At 44.9% G+C, this 23,215-nt stretch overlaps 1 protein-coding gene across 1 annotated transcript in view; it reads left to right on the top strand.

The window, feature by feature from the left end:
* Positions 1-21,927, top strand: part of LOC126482010 (venom carboxylesterase-6-like) — a 143,308-nt gene extending 121,381 nt beyond the window's left edge. Inside the window, exon 10 of the mRNA XM_050105978.1 lies at positions 21,609-21,927. Within this exon, the coding sequence (XP_049961935.1) occupies positions 21,609-21,927 (319 nt within the window). The remainder of the gene's footprint in view (positions 1-21,608) is intronic.
* The last annotated feature ends 1,288 nt before the right edge of the window (positions 21,928-23,215 follow it).

The raw sequence follows: 23,215 nt of genomic DNA, 5'->3' as shown, positions 1-23,215 counted from the left end.
TAGACACTGAGACAGAAAATTCAATTTTTTGGCTAAAGAAATGCTATTCGTCACGTAAGTGACAACTTCTACACTCCTGGAAATTGAAATAAGAACACCGTGAATTCATTATCCCAGGAAGGGGAAACTTTATTGACACATTCCTGGTGTCAGATACATCACATGATCACAATGACAGAACCACAGGCACATAGACACAGGCAACAGAGCATGCACAATGTCGGCACTAGTACAGTGTATATCCACCTTTCGCAGCAATGCAGGCTGCTATTCTCCCATGGAGACGATCGTAGAGATGCTGGATGTAGTCCTGTGGAACGGCTTGCCATGCCATTTCCACCTGGCGCCTCAGTTGGACCAGCGTTCGTGCTGGACGTGCAGACCGCGTGAGACGACGCTTCATCCAGTCCCAAACATGCTCAATGGGGGACAGATCCGGAGATCTTGCTGGCCAGGGTAGTTGACTTACACCTTCTAGAGCACGTTGGGTGGCACGGGATACATGCGGACGTGCATTGTCCTGTTGGAACAGCAAGTTCCCTTGCCGGTCTAGGAATGGTAGAACGATGGGTTCGATGACGGTTTGGATGTACCGTGCACCATTCAGTGTCCCCTCGACGATCACCAGTGGTGTACGGCCAGTGTAGGAGATCACTCCCCACACCATGATGCCGGGTGTTGGCCCTATGTGCCTCGGTCGTATGCAGTCCTGATTGTGGCGCTCACCTGCACGGCGCCAAACACGCATACGACCATCATTGGCACCAAGGCAGAAGCGACTCTCATCGCTGAAGACGACACGTCTCCATTCGTCCCTCCATTCACGCCTGTCGCGACACCACTGGAGGCGGGCTGCACGATGTTGGGGCGTGAGCGGAAGACGGCCTAACGGTGTGCGGGACCGTAGCCCAGCTTCATGGAGACGGTTGCGAATGGTCCTCGCCGATACCCCAGGTGCAACAGTGTCCTAATTTGCTGGGAAGTGGCGGTGCGGTCCCCTACGGCACTGCGTATGATCCTACGGTCTTGGCGTGCATCCGTGCGTCGCTGCGGTCCGGTCCCAGGTCGACGGGCACGTGCACCTTACGCCGACCACTGGCGACAACATCGATGTACTGTGGAGACCTCACGCCCCACGTGTTGAGCAATTCGGCGGTACGTCCACCCGGTCTCCCGCATGCCCACTATAGGCCCTCGCTCAAAGTCCGTCAACTGCACATACGGTTCACGTCCACGCTGTCGCGGCATGCTACCAGTGTTAAAGACTGCGATGGAGCTCCGTATGCCACGGCAAACTGGCTGACACTGACGGCGGCGGTGCACAAATGCTGCGCAGCTAGCGCCATTCGACGGCCAACACCGCGGTTCCTGGTGTGTCCGCTGTGCCGTGCGTGTGATCATTGCTTGTACAGCCCTCTCGCAGTGTCCGGAGCAAGTATGGTGGGTCTGACACACCGGTGTCAATGTGTTCTTTTTTCCATTTCCAGGAGTGTATTATCGTTCACGAAGCGTTATCAGGCTGAGCGACCAATACCATAATGAGAGTGGCATGTTGACAGCAGTGTGTCCATAGCCCCGTGCCACCGCCCGTATCTCGTATCGCCAGATGTCGTATTAGCTAGTCTCGTGTTTTACCTTAAGACTACGGTCATAGTCAAGACTAATGTACTCAGACTGCAGTCAAGACTTCCTCCGGGAAGTGCTGTAGTCTATAATGTTGTCAGATCGAGCGTATTGCCGGAGCCAGCCGCGGTGGCCGAGCGGTTCTATGCACTACTGTCCGGAACCGCGCGACTGCTACGGTCGCTGGTTCGAATCCTGCCTCGGGCACGGATGTGTGTGATGTCCTTAGGTTGGTTAGGTTTAAGTGGTTCTAAGTTCTAGGGGACTGATGACCTTAGAAGTTGTCCCATAATGCTCAGAGCCATCTGAGCCATATTACCGGACGTAGAATTCTGACGGGAGCACGACTGTACTGCCCACCTTACGTGAACGACTTGGCAGACAATTTTTTTGTCTAAGGCTGTATCTACAACACATATTGCACGCTGAAGACTCAGAAGAATTAAAAAACAAAGTCAGTTTATGAGAGCAACTTTAACCATAGCGTTCGAAGTGTTCATTGTATTGTATACGTGTGTGTAAACGCCTTCCATTGCCCACTCAAGGAAGACAAGGATACGCAGTCTAGCTTCAGTATTGTAAAAACGCCTCAGTTTGTGAGTGAACTCAGTCTTAGATTGATAATCATTTTGAATATTTAGCAGTACTGTACCCATTGTTGTTAAACTCATTTTCAACCAATGATTCCCACAGCTAAAGGAACACTATTTGTGATACCTCTTAGACAAAATACTTACGCAGTGCTATCAGACGAAAAGATCAACATGACACAAACTGTGGGAAGTTGGTTTTACAACCTTCGTACCTGGATAAAGAGCTTTTCCTATTTGAAATATCTGTGAACGTTGCAGCATCAGGCGATTTGAGAAGAAACTAAATTTCTTCAGCTACGACAATGTTTAAAGAAATCGTCTTAACGTCACTAAATCATGGTTTGTGAATCGTTTACCCACCGCACTCTGGCGCATTTCGCTGGTTGGAAGGCAAAACGTTTACTGACAAATTTCATAGGAGGAAAAGGGGGACGAAATGTCTCCCACTGAAAAGTCTTATTGTTTTATTTAAATGATTACAAAATCAGGTTAAACGAACAGTGAGGTTGTCAGTAAAAGCACATTACTGTTGTCAGTATGATGTTGCACTGCCCTGGGCCTGTGATGATAAAGGGCCCGTTTAGGTCAGGCATATTGTATACAGAAGTGGAAGAGAGAGCACCACTAAATTCTACAGTCCGTATGCATTGAATACACACAGAAATTACTGTTACAATGTACTTATGGAGCCCAATGGGTTAATTGCGTATTTTCCGGTGAGAAAGAGCACTGGCAAACAGTCTTCGCTACATTAGGCTACTTAATTTGGTGTCACTCTGACCTAGAATTTATGGTCAATGGGTCGGATGCGGGTTTTGCAACTGTGAAATACTTTCCAACATTACGGAAGCGAATTTTAAATTTGAACTAATACTGTGGCCGAGCGGTTCTAGGCGCTACAGTCTGGAACCGCGCGACCGCTATCGTCACAGGTTCGAATCCTGCCTTGGGCATGGATGTGTGTGATGTCATTGAGTCAGTTAGGTTTAAATAGTTCTAAGGACTAGGGGACTTTAAACTTGGATAGCTTAGGATGAAAATCTTTCAGTTTATTGCAAAGGAAATGAAGAAAAACAGCGCGATTTTGTTATCAAGTGACGTCTTCACCAATTACTTCAGTTTTTATGTAATCTAAGAGTAATTGCTGATGTTCGATATTAACATGAAAAGAATTCCGTAGACAGGGAAAGAACATGTTCTTGGGCAACTACTTTTATAATGACCAAAAAGCATTAAATGATGTTCAAGCACATGTGTTCCAGCAACGGTACGAAGAAAATGATAGTAATAATGACGGTAATAATCGAATTATCCGGTAACTTCACACTTCAGTGCATTTTCTTGAACTAAGAAATATTTACTGAATTATCGAAAATTTCAAAATGGCTTCACATCGAGACTATGATGCCTAGAAGAGTCTTTATATCATGCTGACATGAGAATAGCAAAATCTCCGCGGCAGAAGCTTGCTTCTACTTAACCATTTAATAGACTCACATTTTTTCCACCGTGACTAATTTTGTAAGCCAAGCATATGATCCATTAGACACACTCGTGGGGCTGGGAAATGTGGCCACAAAGTATTACAGGTGCAATGCGTGGGTTCAGGCATTTACTTTTAAGAGGCACAAACAGTTTTACTTTACCTCTGGTAACCTCAAGAGAACGACGTTATAATCCAGAATCTGCATATAACATCACGTTCCTTCATTATCAACAGGGCAGAGCCGGTTTACGTTGGGAAATGACAAAGGCGGAAGTCATGGTAAACAGAAATACTGTCGCCAGTAAACTCACTTACATTAGAAAACTTTATTTTATTTGATGAACCGATAGGCATTTAAAGGAACAGGGCTCTTATTTTACTTGCACTTGATTGATCAACAGACGTTGAAAAATTTTGTTGCTCGACTGAGATTTTAACTCGTATCTCCTCCCTTGAGGATCTGAATGTCTCGGAACAGTATAGTTCAGTCATTTCGTTCCTTTTCACAAGACTGCAATCTTCTCTAGGTCTCCTCCAAAGGTAAGTATGTGGGTGTGAATACTGACCCAGTACAAAAATATTCATAATTTCATTTCAAGCCCTGTCAGGTGCACACCAGCCTGATAGAGAAAATTAACATGCATTTTTAACGTCTGTTCATGTGTTGCCAACGTTCCCAATAGGTCTCGTTATTTCTGTCTGTCAAACACGCACACATCTTACTGTTGGTGAGTAATCAATTGGTACTTAAGCTATATTCGTGGATGATGAAGAAGGACGGTAGGTGTACAGTTCGATTGTCGCTAGGGCACAAAAAATAGTATCCTTATTTTAGATTCAATCACCTAGTACTCGGTAAGAAAAACCTATACATAACATTTGATTTTACTTAGTTAACAATCCGATGACGTGTTGGGTTCGTATCTCCGTCACAGAACTTCAAATGATGCGCTTCATCTTTAAATGCATGCACACTTTGTTACTTCTGAATGAAGGTATATCAGACATCTTTCGTGGTTAGTTAACAGAGACGAAAGGGTCTCACATTAATTTTTATTTTTATTTGTTTGTTGTGCTCGATTATCGGCCAGCACGAAAACGTCCATGAATGAGTTTCTTAGTTTTGAGTACCCTTTTACGCAACAAATATAAAAACAACTGTGAGCGTTGCTGATTTATGATGCTTAGTTTACACTCAGTTCTGAGTATTATTAGTAACTATGCTCCAGCCGCTAAACCTAGTTGCAGAAATTCGAATCAGACGCATTACGTATTCCACGCCGAGCCAGTCGCTTCATTGAGATGCCAGCTATGGTCACTTCCGAGCCCTCTGTAGGAACTCATCGGTTCGTCTTCTCCCGGCTAGTACTGTAACTGAGATTTGGCAAGAAGGCAAGGTATATTTGGCAACTCTGTGATCGACGTGTTACTTCCTGGTGTGCACGGAATTAAGCCTCAAAGTTCACTTGATTTTTCCTGTCATTTCCATTGAATAATCTGAGTTATTATCGCTTGAGGTGTAACGAAAGATTGTAAATTTACGGTTTTCAGCCCTGGAAATTCGTTGCACATGGAAATCGCAACCAATCTTGTTGGATAGCGATTTACGAGTTCTAGAAACTGTTGGTCTCGTAATAGGAACCTCAGACACATACATCTTCGTTAGCTCTATGGCAACATACTGGCATGTGAAAAAGCGTGTGTTCTGATTCGCGGTTCCAGTCTCGCTGAGTGTGACGTTATTATCCCTTCTCTGAAAGAACTACAAGCAGTCAGATCAAACATCGATAAGGAATATGCATGAAAATACTTTCGGCTCATAGTGCAATGGTGAAAAACGTACAATGCTGCAGAACAGGTAATACCTCTTTCCGTTGCTGACAAGCAAATTTTGGGTTTCTAGGAATACATAACTTTCTTTATGAAATGCTACATTTGCATAGCTCTTGAGTATGACACAGCGTACTGATTAAACACAGACCCAATCGAAATCTAAGTGAGTAGTAGTTTACTAATTCGGTTCGATAGTGGCACGCTTGTGTATAGATACTCAGCTCTATTAAAACAGACTTTAGTCGTAAGGTTATCGTAGGTAGTTTTATTTCATTTCTTATAATATAGTGCACAATTTTCTTAGATTTTCTTTTAAGGTTGTTTAAATAATAGTAAACGTGAGAGAGAAATTAATCATCAACGATATATGCGAATCCTCTGGTGTTGTTATTACAGTTTGACAATGCTCATGCAGTTTATTGATTACATGCAAGTAGAAAACTTGTTCTGAGTTAAAGCTGTCAAACAAGGTTTGTAGAAGAATAAAATGCCACTACCACACGACAACTAATGTAGAAAATACTTTTATGACGTATTTTGGCACGATGCGCTCTCCCCGTTCATAATACATAAGTTTCGAGATGCATCTGCTGCCTGACCGTCAATTAAACCTGAAAAGAACAAAATGTCGCAGTAGTTTTCCACATGCGACTATTTTGGGTTGAGAAGTGAAAGGAATTATGTTCGAAATTCCATTAAATTGATAACTTCCGCAGACAGTAGAATGGCGTTTTAAGAAATGTAGCAGTGAATGTGTTTGAACTCGCGACGTTCTGTCTAGGGCGCACTACACTTACCATTACACTACTACCTCAACCGGAGCCAGAGTTCCTCCAGAAAGCGGCAAAAACTCCTCCAGAAATTCCGCATTCCACAGTTTTGTGAGATAATGCATATGACAGGATGTAGACTTCTGTGAGACAGACAGTTACAGATTTTCTTTTGCGCAATAGAGAAGCTCAAGTTAAAAGGAACACTTCCTTTTTAAATTTCTGCATCCTACACTGTTGGCAGTTCTGTGTAGGTGGCAGTTACGTGATTTTATTTCGGTGATTACAAAATAGAGTCGAATGTATGTACTGGGTAGCCAAGGCAGCTAGTTCATGGCGATTCGGGCAACCAAGTAAATGAATGTACTGAACATGCTGAAAACCACTAGAGGGAGCCTATGTGTCTGAATACTCATACAGTGTGGCCCAAAGACGTTACAATAGAAAATTAAGCGACAGAGAAGCGGATTTGGTGTTCTGTTGGATTGTTGGTAGATTCATATACTCATGGTATGGGTTCGATTCCAACTTCTACCGATGATTTTTGATAAGGAGAGACAGAGTCTGCCGGCCGGTGTGGCCGAGCGGTTCTAGGCGCTTCAGTCTGGAACCGCGCGACCGCTACGGTCGCAGGTTAGAATCCTGCCTCGGGCATGGATGTGTGTGATGTCCGTAGGTTAGTTAGGTTTAAGTAGTTCTGAGTTCTAGGGGAGTGATGACCTCAGATGTTAAGTCCCATAGTGCTCAGAGCCATTTGAACCATTTAGAGACAGAGTATGTTGTCTTTTGGCTACGCCAAGTGAAGAAGATATGATGGCATTGTGGTCTGAAATTCACATTAAACATGATATTCCTTCTCAACCAAGTAGACATTAGGTTGAATTACAATAAAGTCAGGAGTGCGACATGTAGAAACTCTATCACCAGTAACCTTTCTTATACAAGTTATTTATTTCTAGTGACGAAACAAACGGTATGTAGGGTCACAGGACACTTATTTGTCCGCAGCTCATGGTCGTGCGGTAGCGTTCTCGCTTCCCATGGCCGGGTTCCCGGGTTCGATTCCCGCCGCGGTTAGGGATTTTCTCTGCCTCGTGATGACTGAGTGTTGTGTGATGTCCTTAGGCTAGTTAGGTTTAAGTAGTTCTAGGTTCTAGGGGACGGATGACCATAGATGTTAAGGCCCATAGTGCTCAGAGACATTTGAACTATTTGACAATTATTCCATCTTGCAATTGAGCTTCTGAATGTCGATAAAATTGTTTCTGAACTGTGAACGCAACTCACACCGCCCTTAACGCGGAATTTGACCCCTTCGTGACAATACAGCTCGACTACAATTTGTTGTTTGTTCAAAACCGCAGATTCCTCAACATCTCTACGTATTGCGCGTGAATGGGTTCGAATCATGACCCAGTACTAAAGTTTTCATTATGTATTATCAAGCTTATGCATGAGGACACCTATCTGCTGGTGGATAATAATTTTGATTTTTAATGCATTTTCATTCGTTGTCAACACTAACGATATCTGACGCTTTTGACTCCCAGTGAGACACAGAATTATTTGCGAGACCACTGTAAGTTCAAGGATGATATTCCGAGCTGCCGGTGGATAAAAATTCGGTAGCTGACGTCTCTATGTGTGTAGTCAACAACGATTTATGTGGAGTTCGAATACCAGTCAGCACTGAACTTTTCGTCATATTATTTCTAGTTCAAACATGTCACATGTCGCTGCTGGTGTAACAAACTCATATTTAACGTTCATTTTCTCTCGAATATAGCAGCGATAGGTGCCGGGTTGGAGTCCTGGGAAGGAAAAAATAAATGTTTCTGTTGTGGATTGGCAAGAGAGCCAGCCCACTAGGAGAGGAAGCCGAAAGGCACGCGTTTTAGATTACGCAGGCTGGCGTGGGGTCTGGAACAGGTCAAGGAAATGAGACTAGCAAAAAAGGACGTAGCTGTGGAATACTTAACTTTAATCCATAAATGGTGAACATCGCTCTTGACGGTACATTTTTTACAGCATCAATAGTAACTGGTAATGGCGCTTTGCTAGGTCGTAGCAAATGACGTAGCTGAAGGCTATGCTAACTATCGTCTCGGCAAATGAGAGCGTATTTTGTCAGTGAACCATCGCTAGCAAAGTCGGCTGTACAACTGGGGCGAGTGCTAGGAAGTCCCTCTAGACCTGCGGTGTGGCGGCGCTCGGTCTGCAATCACTGATAGTGGCGACACGCGGGTCCGACGTATACTAACGGGCAGCGGCCGATTTAAAGGCTACCACCTAGCAAGTGTGGTGTCTTGCAGTGACACCACATTCCTCCCCCGCAAATCGGCGTATGGTGGTGTTATAAGGCTTCCGTCCGCCGTGGGGAGGACCCCCATGGTGACGTATGCGACGAGGTGGGAAGCCTAACAACAGGCGAGGCTGTGCCACCCGCACCCTGCCATTCGGTCCGAGGGGAGCTAGGAAACGCCTGAAAACCTGCTCCAGGGTGCCCGCCAACATGCGGTGTATGCGCCCGCAGAGAGACAGGAGGGTCCGAAGGGTCGACCTCCATCGGGCTGAAAGCAGACGGGGAGGGGCAGAGCCCGTGCGACGACAGAGGCGCAGCTGATGGAGATGCCGACGCACCTCACCAGAGGCCCCCAAAACCAGATACATAGCGCGGCCGAGGCAGCGAAGAATGCGCCCTGCAAGCCAACGCCGTGAACCTCGATAGTGGTGGTAGTAGACAACGTCGCCTGGGGCAAAAGCAGGTGTCTGCCGCTGCACAGGAACCTGACATCAAGGTTCGATGAGGACGACCGTGGAGCAACTCAGCCGGCGAGTGACCATCTTGGGGCTGAGAGCGATACGAGGACAAAAAGAGCAATATCGCGTCCTCCCGAGAATGCGACTCTTTTAACTTCAACATCTGTGACTTGAAGAAAGTCTGGACCAATCGTTCAGCGGCACCGTTTGACTGAGGCGAAAACGGCGCGGATGTCAGATGTTGAATACCATTGGCCTTGCAGAATGACTGAAATTCTGCGGAGATGAATTGTGGGCTATTGTCGGAAACAATAGTCTATGGAAGACCTTCGATGCAAAAGATAGCGGATAACGCTTGGATGGTGGCAGATGACGTCGTGGAAGACATCTGGACAACAAAAGGAAAATTACTGAATGAATCTACCACAACCAACCATCGAGCATTCCAGAATGGACCAGCAAAATAGATGTGTAAGCGTTGCCAAGGGGAAGTGGCTTTTGGCTATGCAAAGAATTTCTGCGGTGGTGCGGATTGTTGTTCGACACACGCCATGCAAGAAGAGCACATATTCGTAATCGCAGCATTGATTCCGAACCAAGTACAGTGCTGACGAACAAGTTGTTTCGTTCTCACTACACCCCAAAGTCCTTGGTGGAGAAGCCGTAAGACAGAGGACTGTAACGAACGTGGGACCACAACCCTGGACTGATCATTATCAGAACGCAACAGCAGAACACCACGTCGTACAAAAAGTCTCCTTGTGAGCAAAAAATCGGCGAACCAACGGATTCTCGATCCGTGACTTTGACAAGGGTCATTGCGTGGCAACAAAACGCAGAACGGTAGCAAGGACAGGGTCGGCAGCTGTGGCTGTAGCTACACGACGAAAATCAATCGGAAACGATTCGACCACGTCATCGGTTTCCGAATCAATGAACATGCAAGGAAGTTCGGAGGAATCGAATGCTCTATCCTCAGCAACAGGCAAACGTGACAACGCATCGGCGTTTCCGTGCTTAGCAGTGGACCGATACAAGATATCGTAGCGGTACTGCGAGAGGAAAATAGACCAGCGAATGAATTTCTGCGCTGTACGTGGAGGTACAGGCTTGGTCGGATGAAAAAGCGATGTCAAAGGTTTGTGGTCTGTGATGATGGTAAAGTGACGACCATAAAAGAAATCATGAAACTTTGTAACACCAAATACGAGAGCCAATGCTTCTTTCTCGATCTGCGAATAATTTCTTTGTGCAGACGAGAGCAATTTGGACGCAAAGGCAATAGGGCGATCGTGCGAACCATCTTTGTGCGCAAGCACAGCACCGATCCCGAAATCCGATGCATCCACCATCAACAAAAGGGGTTTCTGAGGATCGAATGGCGTAAGGCAAGTATTGGAAAGCAACGCCGATTTCAACTGGCGAAAACCGCGTTTGCATTCCGTCGTCCAGACGAACGGAACACCTTTACGGCGTAAGCGATGATGCGGAGCTGAAATGGAAGAGGCATGCGGGATATATCTGTTATAGTAATTTATTTTTCCCAGCACACTCTGTAGCTGCTTCAAATTCTGCGGCGAAGGCAAGTCTTGTATGGCACGGAGGTGCTCTGGACTAGGATGGATGCCTTGCGCATTGATTACATGTCCCAAATATGGTAAATCACGAGCAAAAAAACACACATTTGTCCTTCCACAAGCGAAGACCATTTTGTCGCAAGACCTGAAATAATGTTCAGAGATCGGCTAAATGTTCTTCTTCTGTCTTTCCGGAGATCACAATATCGTCCAGATAGTTTGCTGCAGTAGGGACCAAGGCACAAACAGTTTGTAGATATTGCTGAAACAATGCAGGGGCGGATGCACACCCGAATGGTAGTCTGTTGAATCAATACAAACCAAGATGCGTGTTAACCAGCAAGACGTGCTGAGATTCGTCATCCACAGGTATTTGCAAGTACGCATCTGCCAGGTCCAACTTCGAAAAATATTTACCCGGGCACAGTTTGTCAAAAAGATCTTCCGGGCGGGGTAAAGGATAAGTTGCAATCACTAGTTGTGGATTCATCGTTGCCTTGAAGTCCACACAAAGTCTCAATTTACCGGAAGGTTTTGGCAAAATTACTAAGGGTGATGCCCAGAGAGAAACCTGCACACGTTCAATCACACCTTGTGATTCCAAATCGTGTAATGTTCTTGCTACCGCATCACGCAATGCGTGGGGAACATTGCGCGCTCTGAAAAATTTTGGTTGCGCGTTTACGGTTAGTTCCAAATGTGCTTCATAGTTCTTAGCACAACCAAGACCCGGTGCAAAAATGTCTGCAAATTCTTCACACAGACGAGAAACACTGTCTGAAGGCACAGTCTGGTTCACTGATAGGACCTGATTTACTATAGACAAGTTAAACAACTGAAATAAATCTAAACCAAACAAGTTCACAGCAGAAGAAGAACGAAGGACATAAAATGACACAAGTTTTGTTTGTCCTTTGTATGTTGCAGGAAGGCTGCACTGTCCTAACACAGGGATCGCTTGTCCTGAATAACTACTTAACATTTGCGGCACGCAACGGAGGTATACCTAGCTGTTTGTATGTGTCGTGATTGATCAGTGAAACTGCAGCTCCAGTATTGAGCTGGAACGGTATCACTTTGCTGTTAATGTCCAAATCTACAAAAAGTTTATTTTCCTGCTGACGACAAGAGCGACTGTCTCGTGCAACGTGAACTGACACTGGTACAAAATCACTTGCGACTTGACGGGAGTTCCGGTGATGTCGACGCACACTTTTTCTGGGACGAACACAGTCACTGTTAGAGAGACTGGCACTGGGCGGAGTGGAATGAACTACATGAATTTCCATGTGCGAAGTTTCACGAGCCAGAGTATCCTTGGTTCGATTCCGATTCCGGCGCGAAGCAAAGGGCCTGGAATGGTTGTAAGTGTCCGATCTGAGCTTTTTCTGGCAAACACTCTGAACATGTCCTTTTTTATTACAGAAAAAGCAAATAGCCTGGCGTGACGGGCAATTCTCACGCGAATGTCTAGTAGCACACCGCGGGCATGATTTTAGCACTGCATTTGCTTGCCTGCGCGGCACACGTGGCTGAGAGCCTGGTGGCAGCTGCGCGGACGGACGCGAGGGTTGTTTACTGTTCCGTGCAGCGCGCCCGGCGGGCCGGTTAATGTGACACACGGCTGGTGAAGTTTCAAATGATTCCTGATCAAAGTCAAGTGTGTCCTGCCGATCCAATATGTCCATCACTTGTTGAAGGGAGGGATTGACTAGTTTCAAAATCTGTTCCCTTATACGAACATCAGGAACTTTCTGTGCAATTGCATCACGTACCATAGTATCTGAATAAGGGAGACCACATTGACACTCAAAAGCACAATCCCTAGTAAGGCCTTGCTAGGTTGCAACCCACTCCCAATTAGTCTGACCTGCCGTACGTTTTGCACGAAAGAAGGTATACCTTTTTGCAACTACATTGACTGATTCTTTGAAATATACATCTAATGCAGACAAAATTTCTTCGTAGGACAGAGTTGCTAAGTCGCGTCGGGGAAATAATCTGACTATCACACGGTACGTGGTCACTCCGAGGGAAGATAATAAGAAAGGCTGCCGCTCGTTACCTTGAATTCTGTAGGCGGCGAGATGGAATCCGTCCAGCTTTCCAGTGCAGCATCAAAAGGACGAAAAGTTGGTGCAACTGCGTGTGCTGGCTGCATGAGCGGTGGAGCGGCGGCTGCCGCATCGTTTTGCATTGCACGTTGACCCTGGACAAGCTGTCCAAGGGCATCCAGTAAGGCTTGCGTCTGCTGATTCTGTAAGCGATAAAATTCGGACAGTACACCTGGAGATGGTGGCGAAGCCATTACACAAGTAAATCAGGGCAGTATAGTTAAGAACGCGGTGTGGCCTCGTCGCCAAAATTTTGTGGATTGGCAAGAGAGCCTACCCACTGTGAGAGGAAGCCAAAAGGCACGCGTTTTAGCTCACGCAGGCTGGCGTGAGGTCTGGAACAGGTCAAGGAAATGAGACTAGCAAAAGAGGACGTAGCTGTGGAATACTTAACTTTAATCCATAATTGCTGAACATCGCTCTTGACGGTACATGTTTTTCAGCATCAATAGTTACTGGTAACGGCGTCTTGCTAGGTCGTAGCAAATGACGTAGCTGAAGGCTATGCTAACTATCGTCTCGGCAAATGAGAGCGTATTTTGTCAGTGAACCATCGCTAGCAAAGTCGGCTGGACAACTGGGGCGAGTGTTAGGAAGTCTCTCTAGACCTGCGGTGTGGCGGCGCTCGGTCTGCAATCACTGATAGTGGCGACACGCGGGTCCGACGTATACTAACGGACGGCGGCTGATTTAAAGGCTACCACCTAGCAAGTGTGGTGTCTGGTGGTGACACCACATTTTCGTTTCACCATTTCAGTTAAAACATCTTGCTACTGCCTTGAAAATCCGATATGTCACAGTTGATTGTGCTTCGATAACAATTCGATTAGATTCTGGGTTAGAATCCCTGTCCAACACAAAGCCTTACCTCACAGCATTTTAAGTAAGTTACTTGTGAAGAAGCAATATTTAACATCTCGCGTAGTTCGTTAACAGGGACAATAGATGCTGGGTTGGAATTCGCATCCGTGTTTACGTTATGTAATTTAAAGTTGATATTTCCTAAGTGATACTGTCTAAAATCGTGCTATATCACTATCTGTATGCCTAGTTAGGAATGACTGTTAGTTTCCGTCAGTCACGAAATCTTTACTTAGTCTCCATGACCTGGGTTTGAATCCATATGCAGAACGAGACGGTTCATCGTGTCATTTGAAATTCATACATATTCTCAACTAGCAGCTCGTGAAAAACTTAAATTTTCAATGTCGAATCCATATGCAGAACGAGACGGTTTGTCGTGTCATTTGAAATTCATACATATTCTGAACTAGCAGCTCGTGAAAAACTTAAATTTTCAATGTCATTTTGTGTTAAATAATAAGTACTGTATGTTACTTGGAAGAGGAAATTATGAGTACGACGAACTTACTACGTGCATTACCTATCTGACGTAATAATGAGAGTGGTAACATTTCAGGTATGTCATTTATTGTAATAAATGTGAGCTTACAAGCCTTAAGGACAGTCTTAACTGTGATAAGGTGTTCCCTAATATTTGTAGTATCGTGGTATTACTTGACATCTTGAGTTATTGCGATACAGAGCAGTGTTTTCTAGTGGTGATTAGTTGGAACCATTTTCAATAGTCAAACGACTGTACCGAGGAGCGATTAGAGGACCTGCTAGACAGCTGCGTTATGAGGGTTGTATGCGAATCAGGCGAAATGCAATTCAGGTCGTTCGGATACTTCTGAGCACGACTGTACGTAACTACCTCAACAGAATCATGACTGGGGACGAGACATATGTGTAGTACATGCACACTGAAACTAAGGAGCCGGCCGCTGTGGTCTCGCACTTCTAGGCGCGCAGTCCGGAACCGTGTGACTGCTACGGTCGCAGGTTCGAATCCTGCCTCGGGCATGGATGTGTGTGATGTGCTTAGGTTAGTTAGGTTTAAGTAGTTCTAAGTTCTAGGGGACTGATGACCACAGCTGTTAAGTCCCATAGTGGTCAGAGCCATTTGAACCACCATTTTTGAAATTAAGGAACAGTTCAAACTGGATAAACACTAGTTCTCCCAATAAACGAAAAAACTTTTAGCAGACGCCGTCAAACCACAAAAGTGATGGTTACAGAGGTTTGGGATTGCGGAGGAATTTGGAATACAGATTTCATGGGTATAAGAGTATTGTTTTATTATGAGACTTTTACGAGACACCGAAGGTCAGTCTAACACAAAGTGCATGTGATGACTACTGAATTAAACATTCTCCAGCACGACAACGCACAGCCCCCCTACTGCGTATCGAACGAGGGAAAAACTCAGACTTTTTGATTGGGAGATTTCTCATCATCCTCCCCATAGTTTTCAATTGTCACCAAGGGACTTTCATCTCTTCCCAAAAATGAAGATCTGGCTGACTACTTAGCACTTCACGACAGACGATGAGCTCAAGGATGCTCCCAACAAGGGGCGAAGCACAAGGCGATACCATTATTTGATGAAGGGATTCATGGTGCGAGAAACGTCTCAGCTTGGGTGACTCCTGTATTGAGAATTAATATCAAGACGTAAGAAGTTACATACTTTTCTCTTTTGTTAATTGCCAATCGGAAGTTAATTTACGGATGACCAACATTGATCGTGTGAGCAACTGGGAAGTGGTAGAGTTGCATTCTAACGAACTACGGTTCTGTTGTTTTTGCACAGTATATAAATGAATTAGTATATGGTAGGATAAAGGATAGCATTCGTAGGGAAAGAAACACAAATAACACAAATGAACGTCTGACATAAACTAGGAGCCGACAACTTCTCTTTGTTTTTTGTTTGTTTATAGGTTTGTTTTGCACATAATAAGATCGTTCACTATTAGTCCATGTGTATTTTATGTCCTTACAAAATATAAAGTGCAATTTATAAGTAATAATAGTTATTTGATGGCCTAGATTCTGCACTTTCACGCAACGAAGCAATTTCTTATGTTGCATGTACAGTTGATATGCACAAATATAGAAAGTCTCTATAATTATTGTTGTTATATTGTACTCAACAGAAAGTTCTTCATCATTATCAAAGGCGAGAGTTTCCTGTTATTACTGATAAGTACGATAGTTGTTTAAAAATAATAGAAACATATTTTATATAGCCTAGATGATGTTTTGAAGCGTAGACCCGTGGTCTAGGTGTAGCGTCTTTGATTCATAATCAAAAACGTCTTCGGTCCCGGGTTCGATCGTCGCCACTGCCTAAATTTTGATAAATAATCAGCATTGGCGGCCGAAGATTTCCGGCATAAGAAGTCAGCCTCATTCTGCCAACGGCCTTGTCAAAGAGGGCGGAGGAGCGGATAGAGGTTCAGGGGTGGGAAATTGCCCCTAAAGGCGGAAGAATCAGCAATGATCAACGGCATGAGGATGCAGAACGCAATGGAAAACACTGCATTAAAGACACGTAACGTGTATCCACAGGACATGTGGCCTGTAATTGAAGAAGTGTCATGATGATCTCTCCATTGGCAAAAGATTCCGGAACAGTCCCCCATTCGGATCTCCTTGAAAGGACTGCCAAGGGGGAGGTTACCATGAGAAAAAGATTGAATAATCAACGAAAGGATAACGTTCTACGAGTCGGGGCGTGGAATGTCAGAAGCTTGAACGTGGTAGGGAAACTAGAAAATCTGAAACTGGAAATTCAAATGATCAATCTAGATATAGTAGGGGTCAGTGAAGTGAAGTGGAAGGAAGACAAGGATTTCTGGTCAGATGAGTATCGGGTAATATCAACAGCAGCGGAAAATGGTATAACAGGTGTAGGATTCGTTATGAATAGGAAGGTAGGGCAGAGGGTGTGTTACTGTGAACAGTTCAGTGACCAGGTTGTTCTAATCAGAATCGACAGCAGACCAACACCGACAACGATAGTTCAGGTATACATGCCGACGTCGCAAGCTGAAGATGAACTGATAGAGAAAGTGTATGAGGATATTGAAAGGGTAATGCAGTATGTAAAGGGGGACGAAAATCTAATAGTCATGGGCGACTGGAATGTAGTTGTAAGGGAAGGAGTAGAAGAAAAGGTTATAGGAGAATATGGGCTTGGGACAAGGAATGAAAGAGGAGAAAGACTAATTGAGTTCTGTAACAAGTTTCAGCTAGTAATAGCGAATACCCCATTCAAGAATCACAAGAGGAGGAGGTATACTTGGAAAAGGCCGGGAGATACGGGAAGATTTCAATTAGATTACATCATGGTCAGACAGAGATTCCGAAATCAGATACTGGATTGTAAGGCGTACCCAGGAGCAGATATAGACTCAGATCACAATATAGTAGTGATGAAGAGTAGGCTGAAGTTCAAGACATTAGTCAGGAAGAATCAATACGCAAAGAAGTGGGATACGGAAGTACTAATGAATGACGAGACACGTTTGAAGTTCTCTAACGCTATAGATACAGCAATAAGGAATAGCGCAGTAGGCAATACAGTTGAAGAAGAATGGACATCTCTAAAAAGGGCCATCACAGAAGTTGGGAAGGAAAACATAGGTACAAAGAAGGTAGCTGCGAAGAAACCATGGATAACAGAAGAAATACTTCAGTTGATTGATAAAAGGAGGAAGTACAAACATGTTCCGGGAAAATCAGGAATACAGAAATACAAGTCGCTGTGGAATGAAATAAATAGGAAGTGCAGGGAAGCTAAGACGAAATGGCAGCAGGAAAAATGTGAAGACATCGAAAAAGATATGATTGTCGGAAGGACAGACTCAGCATACAGGAAAGTCAAAACAACCTTTGGTGACATTAAAAGCAACGGTGGTAACATTAAGAGTGCAACGAGAATTCCACTGTTAAATGCAGAGGAGAGAGCAGATAGGTGGAAAGAATACATTGAAAGCCTCTATGAGGGTGAAGATTTGTCTGATGTAATAGAAGAAGAAACAGGAGTCGATTTAGAAGAGATAGGGGATCCAGTATTAGAATCGGAATTTAAAAGAGCTTTGGAGGACTTACGGTCAAATAAGGCAGAAGGGTTAGATAACATTCCATCAGAATTTCTAAAATCATTGGGGGAAGTGGCAACAAAACGACCATTCACGTTGGTGTGCAGAATATATGAGTCTGGCGATATACCATCTTACTTTCGGAAAAGCATCATCCACACAATTCCGAAGACGGCAAGAGCTGACAAGTGCGAGAATTATCGCACAATCAGCTTAACAGCTCATGCATCGAAGCTGCTTACAAGAATAATATACAGAAGAATGGAAAAAAAAATTGAGAATGCGCTAGGTGACGATCAGTTTGGCTTTAGGAAAAGTAAAGAGGCGAGAGAGGCAATTCTGACGTTACGGCTATTAATGGAAGCAAAGCTAAAGAAAAATCAAGACACTTTCATAGGATTTGTCGACCTGGAAAAAGCGTTCGACAATATAAAATGGTGCAAGCTGTTCGAGATTCTGAAAAAAGTAGGGCTAAGCTATAGGGAGAGACGGGCCATATACAATATGTGTAACAACCAAGAGGGAATAAGAAGAGTGGACGATCAAGAACGAAGTGCTCGTATTAAGAAGGGTGTAAGACAAGGCTGTAGCCTTTCGCCCCTACTCTTCAATCTGTACATCGAGGAAGCAATAATGGAAATAAAAGAAAGGTTCAGGAGTGGAATTAAAATACAAGGTGAAAGGATATCAATGATACGATTCGCTGATGACATTGCTATCTTGAGTGAATGTGAAGAAGAATTAAATGATCTGCTGAACGGAATGAACAGTCTAATGAGTACACAGTATGGTTTGAGAGTAAATCGGAGAAAGACGAAGGTAATGAGAAGTAGTAGAAATGAGAACAGCGAGAAACTTAACACGAGGATTGATGGTCACGAAGTCAATGAAGTTAAGGAATAGCAGACTCGCTATGGCAAAAAAGGCATTTCTGGCCAAGAGAAGTCTACTAATATCAAATACCGGCCATGATTTGAGGAAGAAATTTCTGAGGATGTACGTCTGGAGTACAGCATTGTATGGCAGTGAAACATGGACTCTGGGAAAACCGGAACAGAAGAGAATTTAAACATTTGAGATGTGGTGCTATAGACGAATGTTGAAAATTAGGTGGACTGATAAGGTAAGGAATGAGGAGGTTCTATGCAGAATCGGAGAGGAAAGGAATATGTGGAAAACACTGATAAGGAGAAGGGACAGGATGATAGGACATCTGCTAAGACATGAGGGAATGACTTCCATAGTACTAGAGGGAGCTGTAGAGGACAAAAGCTGTAGAGGAAGACAGAGATTGGAATACGTCAAGCAAATAATTGAGGACGTAGGTTGCAAGTGCTACTCTGAGATGAAGAGGTTAGCACAGGAAAGGAATTCGTGGCGGGCCGCATCAAACCAGTCAGTAAACTGATGACAAAAAAAAAAAAAAAAAAAAAAAAAAAAAAAAAAAAGATTTGTTCTTGTTTTGTGCTGTTTTTTTAATTTTCGCTTTTTTCAGGGATAATTACGTTTTCTTGCGCTCAGTGATAAATCATTATTGTACTTTTATATTTTTAGAACAATATCTGTCTGTTTCACTTTAGAAATTAATGATTTTTGAGTAAAAGCTGAATTAACTATTGACAGTTTCAATTTTGCAGTAAATGCAGGAAGACAACTACGTAGAAATGAAGTGTTCTGTAGGTTACGCCGCACTTTAAATAGGGTTCAAATGGTTCAAATGGCTCTGAGCACTATGGGACCTAACATCTGAGGTCAGCAGTCCCCTATAACTTATAACTACTTAAACCTAACTAACCTAAAGACACCACACACATCCATGCCCGAGGCAGGATTAGAACCTGCGACCGTAGCGGTCGCGCGGTTCCAGACTGAAGGGCCACTGCGGCCGGCAAGGGTGAACATTAAAACGCTTTTAAATAATGTGATGTGTGTGTCTGAACATGATTCTCTGTCTGATCCATATTCGAGAGAGCATTTTATCTCCATGTCTTATTTAAAACACAGCTGCTGATAGGTACGAGGCGAGTGCATCGGTGGGTGGCTAGTACTGACCGGAAAGCAAGTAAATATTCCCCCTGTTACGACGCCTCTACACGTGTAAACCATGTCATTATCCTTCCGCTCCCCACTTTCCTTTCAGCCAATGAGTCTTCTTTCTGTAGAAGCATGAACAGAAAAAAGACTACATGTCGAAAATAGTATCGATTGTTATACGAAAAATCTTCGAGATCTGTCGGATACTGAACTATCGATAGTACTAAGCGGAATTAAAATTGCTACACCAAGAAGAAATGCAGATGATAAACGGGTATTCATTGGACAAATATATTATACTAGAACTGACACGTGATTACATTTTCACGCAATTTGGGTACATAAATACTGATAAATCAGTACCCAGAACAACCACATCTGGCTGTAATAACGGCCTTCATATGCCTGGGTATTGAGTCAAACAGAGCTTGGATGGCGTGTACAGGCACAGCTGCCCATGCAGCTTCAACACGATAACACAGTTCATCAAGAGTAGTGACTGGTGTATCTTGACGGGCCAGTTACTCGGTCACAATTGACCAGACGTTTTCAATTGATGAGAGATCTGGAGAATGTGCTGGCCAGGGCAGCAGTCGAACATTTTCGGTATCCAGAAAGGCCAGTACAGGACCTGCAACATGCGGTCGTGCATTATCGTGCTGAAATGTAGGGTTTCGCAGGGATCGAATGAAGGGTAGACCCACGGGTCGTAACACATCTGAAATGTAACGTCCACTGTTCAAAGTGCCGTCAACGCGAACAAGAGGTGACCGAGACGTGTAACCAATGGCACCCCATACCATCACGCTGGGTGATACGCTAGTATGGCGATGACGAATACACTCTTCCAATGTGCGTACATCGCGATGTCGCCAAACGAGGATGTGACCGTCATGATGCTGTAAACAGAAGCTGGATTCATCCGAAAAAATGACGTTTTGCCATTCGTGCACCCAGGTTCATCGTTGAGTACACCATCGCAGGCCTCCTGTCTGTTGCAGCGTAAAGGGTAACCGCAGCCATAGTCTCCGAGCTGATGGTCCATGCTGCTGGAAACGTTGTCGGACTGTTCGTGCAGATGGTTGTTGTCTTGCAAACGTCCCCGTCTGTTGACTCAGGGATCGAGACGTGGCTGCACGATCCGTTACAGCCATGGGAATAAGATGCCTGTCATCTCGACTGCTAGTGATACGAGGCCGCTGGGATCCAGCACAGCGTTCCTTATTACCCTCCTGAACGCACCGATTACATATTCTGGTAACAGTCATTGGATCTCGACCAACGCGAGGAGCAATGTCGCGATACGACAAACCGCAATCACGATAGGCTAGAATCCTACCTTTATCAATGTCGGAAACGTGATGGTACGCATTTCTCCTCCTTACACGAGGCATTACAACAACATTTCACCAGGCAACTCCGGTCAACTGCTGTTTTTGTATGAGAAATCGGTTGGAAACTTTCCTCATGTCAGCACGCTGTAGGTGTCGCCACCGGCGCCAACCTTGTGTGAATGATCTGAAAAGCTAATCATTTGCATATCACAGCATCTTCTTCCTGTCGGTTAAATTCAGCGTCTGTAGCACGTCATCTTCGTGGTGCAGTAATTTTAATGGCCAGTAGTGTGTAATAGTGGTCACCAACGAAATACACGAGAGAAACAGGTGGTCAGTAGGGGAACCGAGGTGATTAAAGAAAATTGCTATAATATGGCAGATCCCAGGAAATACGGGAGAGTTGGTCACCCTATATCGCATATGGCAACAGAGAGAGCAGAATGAGGTAACGCTAGATAGACATGCAACGCACCTAACGTCCAGGTAACGCAGTTACGACATTAGCTGATCAAAGTGGCCGTTCCTGCAGGGACCCGACCCCGGAGCCGGACCCCGTGCTGGACGACTTCTCGTGGCACGACGCGGTGTTTGCCAACTACTCGTACCTGCTGCTCGGGGAGACGCTGGACCTGGAGAGCGGCGGGGTGCACGGCGAGCGCGTGGCATTCTGGGAGGAGGCGCTGGCCGAGGCGCGCGCCGCCGAGCTGCGGTCGGAGGAGGAGATCCGCGACGAGCAGCGCCGGCTGTTTGCCCAGGAGGAGGAGCGGCGCGCCGCGGAGGAGCGGGCGGCCGGCGGGCACAAGCCCGAGGAGGTCACCAAGGACCAGATCAGGAAGATCGAGCTCTGACGCCACACGCCTCTATCTGTACCGTGATTTTCATTAAATGACTCTTTTTCACTATGCACTGTATCATTCCCTAATATAAGCGTCTATAAATATTTCTCTTTGGGAGGAGAGGGGCTCACCTGTAATCTGGTTTCGTGAGGCCACCAACGACTGCCTCTTCATCTTAGAGCAGCACTTACACTCAATCTATTCATTTGCTTAAACAATGGAAAATCCAGAATGGAATAATGACAATATTATGAAAAATATAGATTGCTACTCACCATATAGCGGAGATGCTGAGTCGCAGATAGGCACAACAAAATGATTGTCAAACAAGAAAGCTTTCTGTTGTGGTTGGCAAGAGAGCCAACACCGTTTTACTAAAGGAGGCCGAAATGCACGCGTTTTTGCTCACGCAGGCTGGCGTGAGGTCTGGAACATGACAAGGAAATTAGAATTTAGAGGAACGGACGTAGCTGGTGGAATACTTAACTGTAATCCATTAATGATGAACGTCGCTCTTGACGGTACATGATTCACAATATCAATAGTAACTGAATATGGCGCCTTGCTAGGTCGTAGCAAATGACGTAGCTGATGGCTATGCTAAACTATCGTCTCGGCAAATGAGAGCGTATTTTGTCAGTGAACCATCGCTAGCAAAGTCGGTTGTACAGCTGGGCCGAGTGCTAGGAAGTTTCTCTAGACCTGCCGTGTGGCGGCGCTCGGTCTGCAATCACTGTTAGTGGCGACACGCGGTTCCGACGTATACCACCGGACCGCGGCCGATTTAAAGGCTACCACCTAGCAAGTGTGGTGTCTGGCGGTGACACCACACTTTCTTCTAGGAGTGCTGGTTCTGCAAGGTTCGCAGGAGGACTTCTGTGAAGTTTGGAATGTAGGAGACGAGGTACTGGCGGAATGAAAGCTGCGAGGATGGGGCGTGAGTCGCGCTTGGGTAGCTCAGTTGGTAGAGCACTTGCCCGCGAAAGGCAAAGGTCCCGAGTTCGAGTCTCGGTCCGGCACACAGTTTTAATCTGCCAGAAAGTTTCAAACAAGAAAGCTTTCGGATAAAATGGCCTTCATCCGTCTTAGCCAACATACGCACAAACACTCACGCAACGGAACTCACACATGACCAGTTTCTGGCTGCCGAGGCCACGGGTATAAGTGTAGTTGTCTCATTCGCATGAAGGCCTTTTTGGCCGAAAGATTACTTCTTTGACAGTCTTTTTGTTGTGTCTATCTGAGACTCAACTATTCATTTATTTGTTAGATGTGTTCCAAGCTCTGCCTTCACCTACAA

The sequence above is a fragment of the Schistocerca serialis genome, chromosome 5, assembly GCF_023864345.2.
Source record: "Schistocerca serialis cubense isolate TAMUIC-IGC-003099 chromosome 5, iqSchSeri2.2, whole genome shotgun sequence".
NCBI lineage: Eukaryota > Metazoa > Arthropoda > Insecta > Orthoptera > Acrididae > Schistocerca > Schistocerca serialis.
This window is presented reverse-complemented; position numbering and strand designations above follow the sequence as displayed.